The sequence below is a fragment of the Phoca vitulina genome, unplaced genomic scaffold, assembly GCF_004348235.1.
Source record: "Phoca vitulina isolate PV1807 unplaced genomic scaffold, GSC_HSeal_1.0 scaffold2, whole genome shotgun sequence".
NCBI classification, from domain to species: domain Eukaryota; kingdom Metazoa; phylum Chordata; class Mammalia; order Carnivora; family Phocidae; genus Phoca; species Phoca vitulina.
In genome coordinates this window covers 24,910,989-24,929,241 of record NW_022589705.1, presented here as the reverse complement: position 1 = coordinate 24,929,241, position 18,253 = coordinate 24,910,989, and the positions used below count along the sequence as shown (strand labels likewise).

At 35.3% G+C, this 18,253-nt stretch overlaps 1 protein-coding gene across 8 annotated transcripts in view; it reads right to left on the bottom strand.

The window, feature by feature from the left end:
- EVI5 (ecotropic viral integration site 5) overlaps nucleotides 1-18,253 on the bottom strand; it is a 197,694-nt gene that overhangs the window by 105,912 nt on the left and 73,529 nt on the right. For all 8 annotated transcript variants that reach the window (XM_032423640.1, XM_032423630.1, XM_032423649.1 and 5 more), the window contains exon 10: nucleotides 9,012-9,072. In XM_032423640.1, the coding sequence (XP_032279531.1) occupies nucleotides 9,012-9,072 (61 nt within the window). The remainder of the gene's footprint in view (nucleotides 1-9,011; nucleotides 9,073-18,253) is intronic.

Genomic DNA, 18,253 nt, shown 5'->3' with positions numbered 1-18,253 from the left:
AAAGAAAAAGAAAGAAAAAAAAGAAACAACAAAAAAAGAGGTTTTGTTTGCAAGCATTCCTGAGGAAAAGATACCTAAATCATAGTCCTTAAAATGTACCACCTTTTATAAATAGGAAAGGTCTAAGGAATGGTTACATTATTGTCTGTCAAATTCTTATAGGTTCAGAGTAGGAAATACAGAGTAAAGGAAATGATATTTATCACTCTAGCTGTGAATGAATTTTAAATATAAGCTACAGTACATACAGAAATAACCCCTTTCTTTAAAGTACCAACCATGACTCATAATCAGTATTTTCTTATCTGTCTTAACATCCCCATTAGATAGGAAAGACTCTAACTCATTTACCTCCTACAAAGACTATCTACACAAATAGTATTCAAATGTTTATCAAAGAAACAAATAAGAAATCTAAAAAATGCAGCTCATAGGATAAATACCAAATTGTCAGTTCAGAACTAGACCAGCCTTCATCTATGCCTTACATATGCAAAGCTGCAAAATTCCTCACATTCTGAAAATATAAAGATTGAGTTGTTTTCATCGAATTAATTATTTATGAGTTGTTTTGAACTTAAAAAAATGGAGGCACCTTGCTGACTCAGTCAGTAGAGTATCTGACTCCATTTCAGGGTCGTCAGTTCAAGCTCCACATTGGGCATGGAGCCTACTCAAAAAAAGATTAAAAACTTAAAAAAAAATACCAAACTTAAAAAAAATGAACAGCTCTGATTACTAACATTTTCCTATAGTTCAAAAAGCAAAACCAGATTTGGGGTGCCTGGGTAGCACAGTTGGTTAAGAGACTGAATCTTGGTTTTGGCTCAGGGCCTGATCTCAGGGTCCTGAGATGAAGCACTGTGTTGGGTTCCGCACTCAGCACAGAGTCTGCTTAAGACTCTCTTCTCCCTCTGCCTCTCCCCACCTCCCGCATACACACTCTCTCTCTAATAAAATAAATCTTTAAATTACAAAAATAAAAACAAAAAAGTAAAACCAGATTTAAAAAAAAAATCTTCACCTAACCATTCAATACCTGACTCCCCAAATCCTATCAAATTACTATTAAGTATTAAAACTAAAACACTCTACATAAAAAAATCATCTTTCTGTATATTCCATCCACAAATTTTCATATGAAACCTGATATAAGTTATCCCTTCATCTTAGAATCCTTCAACTTACTTCTTCATTTTGCCATCATTAGAATTTCAAATTCCCCTTACCTTTTATACAAATTTACCCCAGAACTTAATCCAGCCTTATTCCAACCCTACCATCCTCTAAATTCCTGCTTTTAAAAATGTGTTCCTCAGAAATTTCTATTAATTCAATCTATCATTTTTCCAGTAAAGACTAAAATATAGTTTATATAACATATAAAGTCTCAGACCAAGGAAATAAAGATTCTATGAATTATTATATCTTAAGTGAACCACAAATCGGAACAAATAAATCTTAGAGTTATTAGATAGATTTGCAAATTAGATTTTCTTATTCTATTCATTTAGAATTATTTAAATGATTTGAAATCGATATTACTCTATGTGTGATTTCAGACTACAAAAAAGCTTGAATTCGGGAAGAAAATGTTTCTCATTTCTTGGCCATTCGTATTATGTGTAGCACAGTGGTCTAGACAAATAAGCAATTATTAAATGCTTTTAAAATCTGCAAATCCAAAGAAACAAATGTGACTCTCAAAATGTTCTCAACATATTTCATCAAAAAAAAATAAAATTTTTTTTATCCTAAAAGACTTATTAGAAAGTTCAACCAGACAATTGAGGGAATATAGTTAATGTTACAATAGAAATGATGCTAAAATATTATAAAATTTAGAACTAAAAACATTTACCTGGGTTTCCCTCTCCATCCCCTTTAAATCTTCTAAAAGTTTGCTATAAATAAAAATTGAAATTGATTTCTTCCCCAAACATCTACCCAAATGTCTGAATACCACTTTTTAAATAAACAAATTCTTCATTTATGTGACAACTATTTCATTATAAATTGATAAATATAATAGACTTTATCAGTTATTAAGGGCTATTTCAGGATTACCTATTAAATTTCAAGTGTTTCTGTCTTTTTATTGGATTAGCACCACAGTATTTTGGTAATTATAGCTTTGTAATCCCCTTTAATGTCTGGTGGAGCTAATTTCCCCCATCCTTATATTGTTTTGTTTATCCTCCCCAAACCCTAAGTACTAGTATACTAAATTAGTTGAGAGAGTGGGTTTTGGAGTTAGGGAGGTTTAGGTTCAAATCCTCACTTCAAAATTAACACCTGTGCATGTTACTCAATATCTTAGATTATTCATTTCCTCATCTAGAAAATTAGAGTAATAAAACCTACAATGATATGGGAAAAATTAATGAGACAGCATAATACCAAAAACTTGATTAATGATAAGCATTGCTCATAATATTCTTGAAGTCAGGCATGAATACTATTTTATAATTTTTGTCTTTTGTTTACAACCATTCTTTAGATTTTTTTAATGCTCTGCAAAATCACAAGGAATTAAATGACTGGATTTGTTAATGTGTATTTGATGGGGGAAATAGTAACTTTATTTAACATAGAGTTCTTTTCGTCTCTCCCCTTTTTTCATCCTTTAAATGCCTTTATGCAAAGTTTTTCAGTGATAATTTGTTAGGTTCTATCCTATTTTTCATTTAGGTGATTCCTAGATGCTTTTATTCTTATTTTAAGTGGAATTTCTTTTTCTAAGATATTTTTGAAATGTTTATTGCTGATATATAGGAAAATTAATGACTAAAATCTATCACTTGATTGAATTCTCATTAATTTTTGAGTACCTGTCTTTTTAATTACATTTGCCAGAGTGAATGAAGAGTGTTTTCTAAACTTTAAAAGTGAAAACCATAAAGAGAAAGACAGATACATACACTTAAAAAAAAAGAGGGAGAGACTTTTGACCTATCAAATTAGAAAAGAGAAAAAAAAAATTAGAAAAGAGAATACGAGATGAAGAGTGACAGCAAAAATGAAATACCTAATGTAGGCAAGGTGTTAGTGGAATGGAAACTCGCTGCCAAAAAGAACATACCCTGGAAATACTCTTTAGGAAATTTACTTAGTGCATATCAAAAGTCTGAAAAATACTAATATCCTATAATTCAATAATTCTACTCTTTACAACTGGCTAAGAAAATATAAGGTGCTAAAAACTTTATATACAAACATGCTAACTATATGTGCTATTTTTAATCATGAAAAATGATTAGGGGTGCCTGGGTGGCTCAGTCGTTAAGCGTCTGCCTTCGGCTCAGGTCATGATCCCAGGGTCCTGGGATAGAGCCCCACATCAGGCTCCCTGCTCCACGGGAAGCCTGCTTCTCCCACTCCCGCTGCTTGTCCTCCCTCTCTCACTGTGTCTCTCTCTGTTAAATAAATAAAATCTTTAAAAAATAAAAAAAAAGGAAGAAAAATGATTAAAAACCCTAAATATCCCCAAATGGGGGAATTTCAGTTTCTAACAACTCACTTTATTCTTGCCATTTTATTCTTACTCATTTTATGAAATAACCCAAACTCAATAATCTTCCTCATTGGGATAATCCATTGATCTTATCAACTTTTCATTGTCCCTCACTCTGATGCGCTCTCGTCCCTCTTTACAAAATTTAATTTCCAATCATTATAAATGTTCCCTTGCTTTTATCCTCCCCTCTGCCCTTTCTCCCTTAGGAGTTAGCATACTTGCCTGGTAAAACCACTACTCTGGGTTAACATACTGACAACTCTGGGTCTGCACCTATGTTAGTAAATATGACTGAAAAAAAATAAATTAATAAAGTTTGTTTAAATTAACAATCACTAAATTCAGTTGGACTACTAATGCACCCTAACAGCAATAATGTATTTCCTTAGGCCATTCCTTCTCTCACCCTCTCAGATCCCTATTTCATACTTGCTCCTCTTTCTTTAAACCAGGAACCCTTCAAATGATAATCTTGTTTCCAATTTCACTGAAAGAACTGAAGCATTAAGAACAAAACTTTGCAAGCTCCCACAACCATCCTACCTCTTACCTACATTTTTTCCCATATATTTTAGATTCTCTCTTGTTCTTATGGATTAACTATCCATGCTAGGAGATCAAATCTCCCACCATGTGCTAAATCCTAAACCGTGCTGACCCTAGCAATTACCCCCTGCCATTCACACATCATCAGTTTTTCCTACTTGGTTATCACCATTAAAACGTGGTTATTTCTTCCATCTTAATAAAAAGTAAAGAAAAACCAAAATCCCCTCAACATCATGATCCTCTCTCTAAGCTATTGTCCCATTTCTCTCTTCTTTATAGCAAATTCCCTGAAAGATATCTATACTCCCTATCTCCAATTTTTTCTAGTTCATTCAAGTTTACTTCTCTGCTCTTTTCCAGCTTATCTCCATGCTGACAAATTCATTATTTCTCCATCCTCATCTCACAAGAACACTCTTTAGCACTGACACAGTAAATCCTTCTCTTTCTGAAACTCTCTTTTCTCTTGGCTTTAGGACACTTATACTTCCCTAGTGTTCTCTTGCTTTGTTCTCATCTTCTAAATGTTGGCTTATGATCCGGCTCAATTCTTGAACTCTCTTCTCTCATCTACACTTATTCCCCAGGTAATCTCATCCACTCTAAAGGCTTTTACTATCATCATTCTGCCAATAACTGCAAAATTTATATTTGAGCCTGCCCTCTCTTAAATTCAACTCTGAATATTCAAGGCCCTACGTGAACATCTCCTAGGGATCTGATACTTAAAATACCTCCAACTAGGCTCCTGATATTCCTCCCCAAACCAGGTCCTCCTGCAGACTTCCCCATCTCAGGTACTGGGAACTCTATTTTTCTCCATACTAAAGCCAAAATGCTTAATTCCTATCCCTCTCATACCTCCACAATCAACTTGTCAGCTTTCTCTTTAAAATCTATTCAGAATCCAATCATTTCTTACCACCTCAGTCCAAGCCACCATCATCTGTTGCCTGCAGTACTTCATCAGCCTCTATTAGTCTTCCTGTCCCCTGCAATATACTCAACATACCTTCTCCTCCACTGAAAACCCAAATGGCTTTCCAGGTTCAAAGTCAAAGTCTTTACATGTTCAACAACACCCTACCCCTGTCACTTTCCTCATCATGTATACTATCCCATCCACATGGTTTCCTTACTATTTCTCCCTGGGCACACTCCTGACTGGATTCTGCTCTCCTTCCCGATATCTATGTATCTAGCTCTTTCACTTCCTTCAGGTATTTATTCAAAAGTAATCTAGTCAAGTTCTCTAAATTTTCAATCCAAACACTACCATTTTACTCTCCCTTCCCTGATGTGTTCTTTTCTCTGTTTAACACTTATCCTCATCAAAATATTATGTATTTTACTTTTCTGTTTATTATCTGACTCCCATACTAGAATGTAAGCTCGATGAGGGCAGAAATTGGTCTATTTCATAAACACATTTCAAGTGCCTAGAATAGTGTTTGGACATGTAGTAGGTTCTACAAATACCTGTTAAATGGATGACTTCTTGAATAAATTATGTTACTGTAACCCCCATTAGATATTATTATATAGCCATTAGTTTTTAATGAAAGTTTGTGATGCCACAGAAAAACAGGCATCTGAATCCTTCTTACATCACAATGCATTAAGTCTCTTTTGGAAAACAGCACAGTGTATACACTTAAGAATATATATGGGTCTTAGAAAAACATAAATCAGATTTCAAATCCTTGACTTTCACCATTTTCTAGCAATGTGACCACTAGCATATTTTTTGAGCTTTCTGAAGCTCAAAAGGACAAGGATAAGAACCCTCTCATAAGGTTATGAGAAGAATAAAAGTATGTGATGCGTGTAAATGACCCTTCACATATTAAGTGTTAAATAAATGTGTCAACACTAACACTTCACACTGACTGTTAAATATAACTCCTGAATGACTCAGATAACATTTGTCATGTTTTCCTTTTTTATGTCAGGCAGTGAATACACAAGTGTTTTTATATTATTCTCTGTTTTTCAACATATCTGGAATACTTCATAATTTTTAAATTAAAAAAAAAAAGAACTTCTGGCTAAAAACCAGTCAGAATCTCTAACTTTTCCCATTTGCAGGGCTCAAATCTCTACATCCCAAAGCACGAAATTTAAATACGAATATTAGATAATCAGCTCAAATGTCAGCCTTAAATAGAATGGGGGAATAAAGGTTTTTCTTTTCTAAAGATTTGTGAGGTAATCTAATATAAGCTAGAATTTTAATATTTCTTACCTCCTCCCCCTCAGGTGGAAGATCAATAGATTGGAAGAAGATACTGAGAAAGCTGTTTCTATTAATAAAAAATTTCACACAATAAAATATAAGATTCTCCATATGAAACAATTATTATCAAAAACTTCTGTAACACTTTCAGAAAAGGGGTGGAAAATACTTAGAAGTTACACCTTCTTCAGGGAGCTTCCAGATATAATTCTTAGACAAAAAGGTCCACAACCCAAAGGTCTTAGAATTTTAAGTAAAACAAAAGAAAGGAAACTTGATCAATGGCTGATTTTTTTACTTCCACATCAAAACATTAAATAATTTGATGATCATACCATTTGCTTGTATAAAAAACAGTTTAATATTATCTCTCTGAAGGCTTTTGAGGAGGACTAAGGCAAGAAAGCATTTGTTTAAGAGACTCATTCCCTTGTAAAAGGGACCTTGGGGAGAAGGAGAGAGAGTGTGACTAAGGAAGTGGTACTTCCCATTTTAGAGAAAGCCTCAATACATGGCTAACTATCCATAAATGCCGTGGTCATCTGATTATGACTGAGATGAGTTGCCAGGTCCAAGTCAAAAATCAGACATACCCAAGCTTATATAAAGTAAAAAAAGGTGCAGTCCCACAAAAATGGTCATGGCTTTGTCCTTTTTGGTGGCAGGAGGAGTAAAGAAAGAAATGAAAATGGTTTGAGAGTAAGAAAAAACTATGTGGAAACAAAATTGTATAAAAGGAACAAACTAGGGGGCACCTGGGTGGCTCAGTCATTAAGCGTCTGCCTTCAGCTCAGGTCATGATCCCAGAGTCCTGGAATCGAGCCCCGCATCGGGCTCCCTGCTCAGCGGGAGGCCTGCTTCTCCCTCTCCCACTCCCCCTGCTTGTGTTCCCTCTCTCACTGTGTCTCTATCAAATAAATAAAATCTTTAAAAAAAAAAAGGAACAAACTACCTTGGAGATCAGCAGATTTTATTTACCCCCATGTGTTACTAACTTTTTGAACTTTCATTCCAACCCCACCCGCCCAGTGTCCTCTCTATAAACACTTTGTGCCATCTGTTTTCCCCTAAGACACATGGAGCTGGCATTCAAAAATATTCTGTGAGGTATATTAACTGTAAGTTTCCCCCAAAACTGAAGTTTGAGAAAAACTGCAAATACAAGCTAAATTGTGCTAAAGATCTTTCTGAAAAGGCCTCTTGGTATTCCTACTGTTGATTTAATTTTAGAAGAAACTTCTTTAAGAGCAAAGATTGTTCATAGAACTGTGATTTTTTTTTTTTTCTTTGCAATAACATAGCATGGTGAAATGAACAGGATGGCTTCCCATCCTCAGATTCTTGATTTGCAGTTCCGAATATTCGTGGTATGCGATAACCCATACTCTCTCCCCACTCATCAGGTTGACGTACTTTTCCACTTTCAGTAGGTTGAAGTGGAGGGTATGATTTAATGTTACTCTTACTCATGGTACCTAAAAGAAAAGCAAATGGTAGAGCAGCAGTTGGGTGACAGAATTTTTAAAAAGGAGGGAAAAACATCCACAAGGGTCTTTTCTTTCTCCCTCTGAAAAATGTAGAAGTATCTATTTCCAATCAATAGGGAATACCGATAGAAATGAAAATAAAACATCTAGAAAAAGGAAACAGACGAGATAGAGGTCACACAGAAACAAAGGAGAGGTTGTCTCCGAGGAGGCTTTTGAGAAGGACCATGGCAAGAAAGAATACCAATTTCATAAAACTCATTCCCTTACTTGTAAAAAGGGCCCATGGATGTGAGTAGTGAAGAGATACTTTACAGCAAAGGTGAATTAAAGACACGGCTAAATAATCATAAGTAAGGTGGTCATCTAACGTCTTGCCAGGTTCAAGTCAAAACTCAGACACATCCAAATGTAGAATTTAAAAAAAGGGGGGGAGTCACTCAAAACTTGTTTTATTTTTGTTTTTCTGTGGGTTTTTTTTTTTTTTTTTTGGAAGGGGGAGAACATAGACAAAGATAAGAAACTGGATCAGCAAGTCACTGAGTTTCTTCACTAACTCCTGCTTCTACTCATTATCCCCATCCTGAAATATCATCATAAAACCTATAGAACTTTTCTTAATTCTGAACAATGCCAAAGATCATCAACTTAGGAACTTCTGGCCTACAGAGGGTACAAATAAGATTTTTAAGGTATACATAGGAATTTATATATCCCTTAAAATTGGCAATCTACCTGTTCCTGTGGAGAGTTCAAAAGTATAACCTTTGCTTAGAGATGAGAAAACTGAATTAGCCAAAGTTTCCTGCAGCTCTAAGGCAGCCATAATTAGTGCTGGTGCAATGATTTGCTCTATTTGGTACACCTCAGACTACACTGCTGTTAGTCTATGCACGTTACAGATTGACTTCTCTGCATTTTTAAAAATATGCTTAAATGAAGTGGTAATTATCTTCCCCATACAAGTATTTTCTCCTAATGACCCACCAACAAATCTAGAAACAGAGCTGTTCTCACACTAGAATGAAAACTACTTGTTGCATTATTCTGGTTTTTGAAATGTCTATTTTTAACTATTACCTAGTGGGATGGTAAATTTATCAGTAAGTAATAACAAACATCACTGCTAAATTTGTTACAGGAAATAGATATATCAACATAACCAAATGACTGACTTTAATAAATTTATGTTTGGCACTTTTAAAAGTTCTGAGATGCTTACTTTAATTTCAACTTGCTCTTCCATTTCTTTAGTTTTTATTGTAGTATATTCCTTTTCAAGCCTAAGAAGGAAAAAAAAAAATTAAAGATATGTTTTTACTCAGAAGTAGTTATTAAATTATAAAACTTAAAACTACTTATTAACACAAAATAGAATTCCAGTAGATTCTCCCAATTTATAATTTGAGATACTTGATATCAGAAAAATCATCTGAATAGTTACATGGATACTTACCTAAAAAACTATTTCACAAATAACAAAAATGAGAACCACACAAAAATAAACTTTAGAAAGTGAAATATACAGGCATCAAAGAACTGAGTTTACAGATTCTATTTAGCCCTAAACTTATAAAAAGAACTATCTATCATTCTTCTTCAGATTAAAATACAATGGTAGTACTAAAAATTGTGTAAAATTTATAATGGGGGAAAAGGAACAACTCTTTTTTATTTTTAAAGATTTTATTTATTTACTTGGGAGAGTGAGAGAGAACAAGCAGGGGGAGCAGCATAGGGAGAGGGAGAAGCAGGCTCCCCGATGAGCAGGGAGCCCGACATGGGGCTTGATCCCAGGACCCTGCGATCATGACCTGAGCTGAAGGCAGACACTTAACTGACTGAGCCACACAGGCGCCCTGGAACAACTCTTTCTAACAAAATTTTTCCTAAACATAGAAAGAATGAGGCAAATATAAAAATCACCATTAAATAATAATAATAATAAATAAAAATAAAATAAATAAATTAAAAATCACCATTTGAATTCTCCCACAGGCAAGAAAAATCAATAGACACTAAAATTAGTGAGTAAAAACTATAAGCAGAGTCTTAAAGTATCTCTCTCAAAATATTTAGATATTACCAAGGGAAAAATAGTAAATTTGTACTACAGTATCCTGACAGCACCTGAGCCAACTGATCAAGGTTAACACCACCAATAATACATGCTGACATCATGCACTGTTAAGATTTACTAAGAAGGGTACCTCACCTCCATGATATCCTTCCCAAGAATGTACATCCTCAGTCTAATCAAGAGAAATCATCAAACTCAAACCAGCAAACCCATTGACTGGCTCACTTCAGAAGTATCAAGGTCATAAAAGATAAAGACTGAAGAATTGTCACTAATTGTAGGAGAGTAAGAAATGACAAACAAATACAATGTACTATGTTTGTAACTCTACTGTAAGTGTAAGATTATCTTTACAAAAATTTATAGGCCATATAAAAGTTACTCCCACCAAGTTATTTTCAGATCTTACTCTGGGCCAAAAATGTTAATAACAAGTTTAACTACTCCTAATACTAACAAACCTAGGCCCCCCCAAAACTTACAGCTGCCGTCAAAAATCAAATTCTCCCTCAAAGGAGAAAAACCTATTTTTTAGTATATATAAAATGTCATTTAACTCACAGTAAGTTTTTTTTTTTACGGTGATACAATACACAGAGCAAAATTTACCATCTTAACCATTTTTGGTATACAGTTCAGTGGTATTAAATACATTTATAATGTTGTGCAGCCATCACCACCATCATGTCCACTGTTCTGTGCTTTTCATCTTATGAAACTGAAATTCTATACCCTTAAATAAGAAAACCCCATTCCTCTCAGCAGGTCCTGGCAACAACCATTTTACATTTTGTCTCTATAATTTTGACATATATATGGAATCACAAAGTATTTGTCCCATTGTGACTGGCTTATTTTACCTAGCATAAAGTCCCACAGGTTCATCTATATCACAACTATGTTGAGCATCTTTTTATGTGCTTATTGGTCATTTGTATTTCTTCTTTGGAGAAATGTCTATTCAAGTCCTTTGCCAATTTTTGAATCCAGTTGTGTTTTTTGCTGCTGAGTTTTAGGGGTTCTCAATACACTGCGGGTATTAATCATTTATCCAATACATGCTTTGCAAGTATCTTCTTCCACTTTTGAGAGTGTCTTAGATGTGCAAAATTTTTAAATTTTCATGAAGTTCAATTTGTCTATTTTGTCTTTTGTTACTTGAGGCTTTGGTGTCAAATCCAAAAAGTCATTGTCAAATCCAATTCCAAGCTTTTGTCCAATGTTTTCATCTAAGAGTTTTACAGTTTTAGTTCTTACATTTAAATTTTTGATCCATTCTGACTTATATTTTGCATATGGTATTAAATAAGGGTCCAACCTTGTTTTTTTGCAGGTGGATATACAGTTTTCCCAGCATCATATGTTGAAAAGATAGACCTTTCCCTACAGAATGGTCTTAGCACCCTTGTCAAAAATCATTTGACCGTATATGTGAGGGCTTATTTCTTGGAGTGCTATTCTATTCCATTGGTCTAGATGTCCATTTTTATTCTAGTACCCTGTTTTGATTATGATAGCTTTGTAGTTAAGTTTGGAAATCAGGAAGTATGAGTCTTCCAGCTTTATAGTTCTTTTTTAAGATGGTTTTAGCTATTTGGGTCCTTTGAGTTTATTTATGAAGTTTAGGATGGAATTTTCTATTTCTGCAAAAAATATCACTGGTATTTTAAGAGAGACTTCAGTTAACTCTGTAGATCACATTGGGTAATACTGATGTGTTAACAATATTATATTGTCTTCCACTCAATGAACATAGAATATGCTTTTATTCATGTCTTCTCTAGTATCTTTCAGAAATGTTCTGCAGTTTTCATTGTATACATCTTTCACTTCCTCAGTTAATTCTTACATATTTTATTCTTTTTGATGCTATTGTAAACGGAATAGCTTTCTTAATTTCCTTTTCATTGTTAAGGTATAGCAATGCAATTAATTTTTTGTGGGTTGACTTTGTAATCTGCTACTTTGCTGCATTCGTTTATTAGCTGTTTTTGTAGAAGGGTTTTTTTTACATATAAGATCATGCTGTCAACCGAGATAATTTTTTCTTTTCCAATTTGGATGACTTTTATTTCTTTTCCTCTTTATTTCTTTTGCTACTTCCAGTACTATGTTGAATAGAAATGGCAATATCAACGATTCTTGCCTTGTTCCTGATCTTAGAGGAAAAGGGTTTAGTCTTTTACCACCAAGTATGATGTTTGCTGTGGGTTTTTCATATATGGATGGCTTTTATTATGTTGAGGTAGTTGCCTTCTTTTCCTTCTCTGTTGAGTGTTTCAATCACGAAAGGATACCGAATTTTGTCAAATACATTTTCTGTATCAACTGAGATGATCCTGTGGTTTTTTTCCCTTCATTCTGTTAATGTGGTATATTACATTGATCAATTTTTGTATGTTGAACTATCCTTGCATTCTAGGAATAAATCCCATTTGGTAGTGGTATATAGTCTTTTTAGTACACTGCTGAATTTGGTTTACCAATATTTTGTTGAGGACTTTTGCATCAATGTTTATAAGGGATATTTATCTAGTGTGTCCTTACCTGGTTTTCCTATCAGGGTAATAATGCTGGCCTCACAGAATGAGTTAGGAAGTATTCCCTCCTATTTTTTGAAAAAGTTTAAAAAGACATTAGTTCTTTAAATGTGTAGTAGAATTCAGCAGTAAAGTCAACAAGTTCAGGGATTTTCTTCTCAAGAGACTTTTGATTACTGATTTAATCACTTTACTACTTATAGATCTATTCTGATTTTCCATTTCTTTGTGATTTAGTTGTGTATGCATGTGCACTGGTCATAATCACTTTTTAAGATATTTTAAAAATGTTTAAAATTTTAACTCCAGTGTAGTTAACATACAGTGTTATATTAGCTTCAGGTATACAGTATCTACTCTTAAATTATGTAGAAAACAAGATTTGGAGTTACAAACAAAAATTACATTAATACTAGCTTTTAGACCAGTAATTGTTCTTTTTTTAGTATTTCATTTATTTGAGAGGGAGAGACAGAGAGAAAGTGAGCGAGCAGGGGGAGGTACATAGGGGGAGAGGGAGAGCATCTCAAGTACACTCCGTGCCCAAGCACAGAGCCCGATATGGGGCTCAGTCCCATGACCCTGAGATCACGACCTGAGGCAAAATCAAGAGTCAGACACTCAACTGAGTCACCCAGACACCCCAGTTTTCTTTAATGTATTAGTCTTAATTCATGTAGAAAACAAAAAGTGGAGTTACAACCCACTGTTAAAATAATAGCTTTTATAATTGCCCATGTGTTTACCTTAATTAGAATCTTTATTTCTTTATACAACTTTGAATTATTGTCTAGTGTCCTTTCCTTTCACCCTACATGAACAAGCATTTCTTGCAACGCAGGTCTAGTGGTAATGAGCTCCCTCAATCTTTGTCTGAAAATGTCTTGATTTTTTTTCACTTTTTTTTTTTTTTTTAAGATTTTATTTACTTATTTGACAGAGACACAGCGAGAGAGGGAACACAAGCGGGGGCAGAGGGAGAGGGAGAAGCAGGCCTCCCGCCCCGGAGCGGGGAGCCCGATGCGGGGCTCGATCCCAGGACCCCGGGATCATGACCTGAGCCGAAGGCAGACGCCCAACGACTGAGCCACCCAGGCGCCCCATTTTTCCTCACTTTTAAGGGACAGTTTTGCCAGATTTGGATTCTTGGTTGACAATTTTTTTCTTTTAGCACTTTGAATATATTGGCCCACTGTTTTTTGGACTCAAAAGTTTATGATGAGAACTCTGCTTGTACTCTTGTAGTCTTATTAAGAACCTCTTTTATGTGGTGACTGGCTTCTCTTTTGCTGCTTTCAAGATTTTCTCTGTCTTTTGCAAGTGTGATTATAATGTATCTCAGTGTGGATCTCTTTGACTTCACATTACCTGGAGTTCGCGGAGCTTCTTGGATGTTTATATTCATGTCTTTCAACAAATTTGGGAAGTTTTCAGCCATTATATCTTCAAATATTTTCTCTGACCCTTTCTCTCTTCTTCTGGGACTCTTGCAATGTGTATGTTGGTCCCCTTTGACTCTGTTCAGTTTTCTTTGATCTTTATTCTTTTTGTTCCTCAAATTCAGTAATTCCCAATATTCTATCTTCAAGTTCACTTATTCTTCTGCCTGCTGAAATCTGATTTTTAATCACTCTATGAGTCTTTCATTTCAGTTACTGGACTTTTCAGATCCAGAATTTTTTTTGTTTCCTTTTAGGTTTTCTATCTCTTTACTAATATTTCCATTTTGTTCATCTTTTTCTCAATCTTCCCCACTTCTTACTTTAGTTCTTTGAGCTTCTTTTAAAGTCTCTGTCTACTTTATCTGCCATCAAGTCTCTTTCAGATAATAGTTTCTATTTACAGCTGACCCTTGAACAACATGAGAATCAGAAGTGCTGACACCCCTGGAGAGTTGAAAATCTGTGTATAATTTCTGGCTCTCCAAAAACTTCACTACTGTTGACTGGAACCCTTACCAATAGCACAGTCAACATATATTCTGTATATATTATATACTATAATCTTATGATGAAGGTAGCTAGAGAAAAGAAAATGTTATTAAGAAAATTATAAGAGAAAATACATTTGCAGTACTGTATTGCATTTATTGAAAACAATCTGCATATAAATGGATGAGCACAGTTCAAATCCATGTTGTTCAAGGGTCAATATTCTTTTCCTTTGGGCTATACTTTCCTTTTCTTCATATACCTTGTGATTTTTGTTAAAAACTAGACATTTGAATCTAGTAATGTGGTAACTCAGGAAATCAGTCTCCCCTCTCCCCAGAGCTTGCTGTTTTTTGTTATTGATTTTGTCTTTTTGATTGTTACAGGCTATCTTTGTGCTGAAGATCAACCTGAGCTGTAAACTGTCTCTGGACTTTTCTGAGCCTTTCCCTGGGCACACACAGTCACTTTCTAATTTCCCCCAAATATGCAGTTGTTTTTGAATGTCCTAGTCTTTCCTGTCTGGCTCCCAAAAGCGGGGAGAAAAGAAAAATAAAAGGAAGAGAAGGATGACGCCCTTTAAGTCTCTTGGTAGTTATTTCAGCCGGAGGAAGAGGGGACTTGCAACAATGGAAAGTGGTGCAACACCAATGGCTGCTCACTTTCTTGCACCTGTGATCAGAAACAGCACGGCAATCACTGATCAGAGCACACAGATCTCTGATATATAGAAGACAAGGTCATTTTTGCCCACCCTGGTTCCCACAAGCTGCATGAAAGTTGCTCCAGAAATACAAGCACAGCTGCTTACCATGTGGCTGAAGGGTACAGGATGGTGCTAAGGGGTGCTAATGTGCTAAGAGTTGAAACTGACCAAATTAACCACAATTCACCATCGCAGCCTTCTCCTAGAAGTTACAAGGCTTCAATAAGCCCCAGAGTTCCAAAAGAGTCACATCAGATTCTGCCACAGCAATTGTTTTCTAGGTGGGAGACAGATTCCTGGTGCCTTCTACTCCATCTTCCCACAATCCTCCCACAAACCTGACTTTTTAATGCAGCTTGTTATGCCCATTTGGAGGCTTCGAAAGACTGAGAAACTTGCCTAAGGTCACACCTTTGACTGTATGCTACCATGTCTCTTACTTTAGTATATCTAAAAGAATAGGATATCCAAAAGAATTTATAAAAGACTCCAAAGAGGTAAAAAATGTTTTGAACAATGGCTGCACTGTTGAAGTTTACAGTCTTCACAAGTGCCTACTTTGAAGTGAATATTTTGTTATGTGTTAGGTGATAAATGTTATCATTACTCACTCATGCACCTAAAACAAAACACTAGAAATCCTCATTTAATCCTTGCTTCCCAATTCAGTCACCAAGCACGTTCAATTCAACCTTCTTAACAATGCTCTAAAATATATTATTGCCTCTCCAACTGCACTGATAGTAGTTTTTTAATAAACTTTATTTTTGAGAAGAGTTTTAGATCTACAAAATAAGTGAGAAGAGCACAGAGTTCCCATATACCTTGTCCCCAGTTTCTCCTGTTTTACATTTTACATTAGTATAGAACATTTGTAACAATTAATGAACTAATATTGATACACTGTTAACTAAAGTCCATACTACATTCAGATTTCTAAATTTTTGTCTAATGTCCTTCTCCTATTCTAGGATCCCATCCAGGGAATCACATTACATTAAGTTGCCATGTCTTCTTAGGCTCCTCTTGGCTGTGACAATTTCTAAGACCTTCCATGTTTTTGATGACTTTGTTTGAGAAGTACTGGTCAGGTATTTTGAAGACTATTCCTCAATTGGGATTTCTCTTATGTTTGTTCATGATTGTATTGAGGTTATGGGTTTGGAGGAAGAAGACCACAGAAGTCAGTCCCATTTTCATCACATCATATCAAGGGTACAAATTATCACCAGGATATCACTATTGATATTGACCTTGATCAGCTGGCCAAGGTGTGCTTATAAGGTTTCTACAAAGCGACTTCAAAGAAACTACAGAGCTACATCATTCTTTTATTGGCAGCATTTTTAGGCCTTCATTATATCTTGCCTTAATTACTAAAGGAACCTCATAATTGTTCTCTCTACTGCCAGTTTCATAATTCAATCTCTTCTGCACACTATTACCAGGATGACATTTTTAGAATGTTGATTTGGATCATGCCACTCCCAGAGGCCAACTGCTTCAGTGTCTATCCATTACCTTCAGGCAACATTTTAAAAGCTTACTAAAAGAAATCAAGGCTCTTTGGAGAAATGACTTGCTCCTGTGCAGGAGCAGGTAAGAGACAAGATGAGCCTAGAGCTTTTTGTTGTCTTAAAATAAGGAAATTCTCAAAGAACCATGGGGACATGTCAAAAGGACACAACAGCCAGCTTGAAAGGACTCCTACTGGACAAAGCAGGGATAACTGGAGAATAATGAATTATAATTCACCAAATAAAAAAAGAGCCCACAAATTCACACTTATATAAATAAATGAATAAATATATTAGAGAAAAGGAAAAGCTCTTCCTTACAGTAGAATGCCAATTAATACAGAAGGAATGGGAGAGTGAGAAAATCTTAAGTGGATGTAAATCTGGTGAAAGAAGTTGTGGTAAGGAACAGGATAGTATATAATCTCAAAGCATCTGGAAACAAATAATAATAGAAGACAAAATAATAACTTTATTGTAGTTAAACTTGGCAGACATCACCTTAACCCAATGATTAGAGATACCATCATCAATTCTGAGGTAAACCATTATCATGCACCCACTGCATGGTTAATTGAAAAGACACATCATTGGTATACCTGCCAAAAATGCACAACGTGAATCTACTCATGAGGAAATGCAAGAAAAACCCAAACTGTGGGATTTTCCACAAAATAACTAGCTTGTACTCTTTAAATGTATCAAGGTCAAGACATACAAGAAGAGTGGAGGGAGTGTTTCAGATTAAAGGAGATTGATCTGACACAATTAATGCAATACATGATCCTGGAGTACTTAAAGTGGATCCAAAACCCAGGAGGTGAGGGGTAGGGAGTGGACAGGAGAGAGGATTAGGCAGGGGTCTGAAAGGGGGGACTTACAAAGAGTATTAACTGAGAAAAGGGATAAAACGTGAACATGCTTTGGGAATTTGGTAATAGTACTGTATCTATGATAATTTCCTGATTTTGATTAACTATTGGGTTCTGCTAAAAAAATAAAAGTCCTTGTTCTTAGGAAGTACACATTCATTCAAGTATTTAAGAAAAAAGGGCACAGTATCTTAACTTACTCTCAAATGGATCCCCTAAAAATGGGTATGGGTTTTACTTACACACACACATATTATTTATAACTTTTTTAAAAGTTTAAAAGTATACCAAAATAAAAATTACAACAACAGGGGCACCTGGGTGGCTCAGTCGTTAAGCGTCTGCCTTCAGCTCAGCTCATGATCCCAGAGTCCTGGGATCCAGCCCCGCATCGGACTCCCTGCTCAGCGGGAGGTCTGCTTTTCCCTCTCCCACTCCCCCTGCTTGTGTTCCCTCTCTCGCTGTCTCTCTGTCAAAAAATAAATAAAATCTTGGGGCGCCTGGGTGGCTCAGATGGTTAAGCGTCTGCCTTTGGCTCAGGTCATGATCCCAGCGTCCTGGGATGGAGCCCCGCATTGGGCTCCCTGCTCAGCGGGGAGCCTGCTTCTCCCTCTCCCTCTGCCTCTCTCCCTGCTCATGCTCTCTCTCTCTCTCTGTATCCCTATGTCTCAAATGAATAAATAAAATCTTTAAAAAATAAAAAAATAAAACAAAATATTTATTTATTTATTTATTTATTTATTTATTTATTTTTAAGATTTTATTTAATTATTTGACAGAGAAAGAGACAGCGAGAGAGGGAACACAAGCAGGGGGAG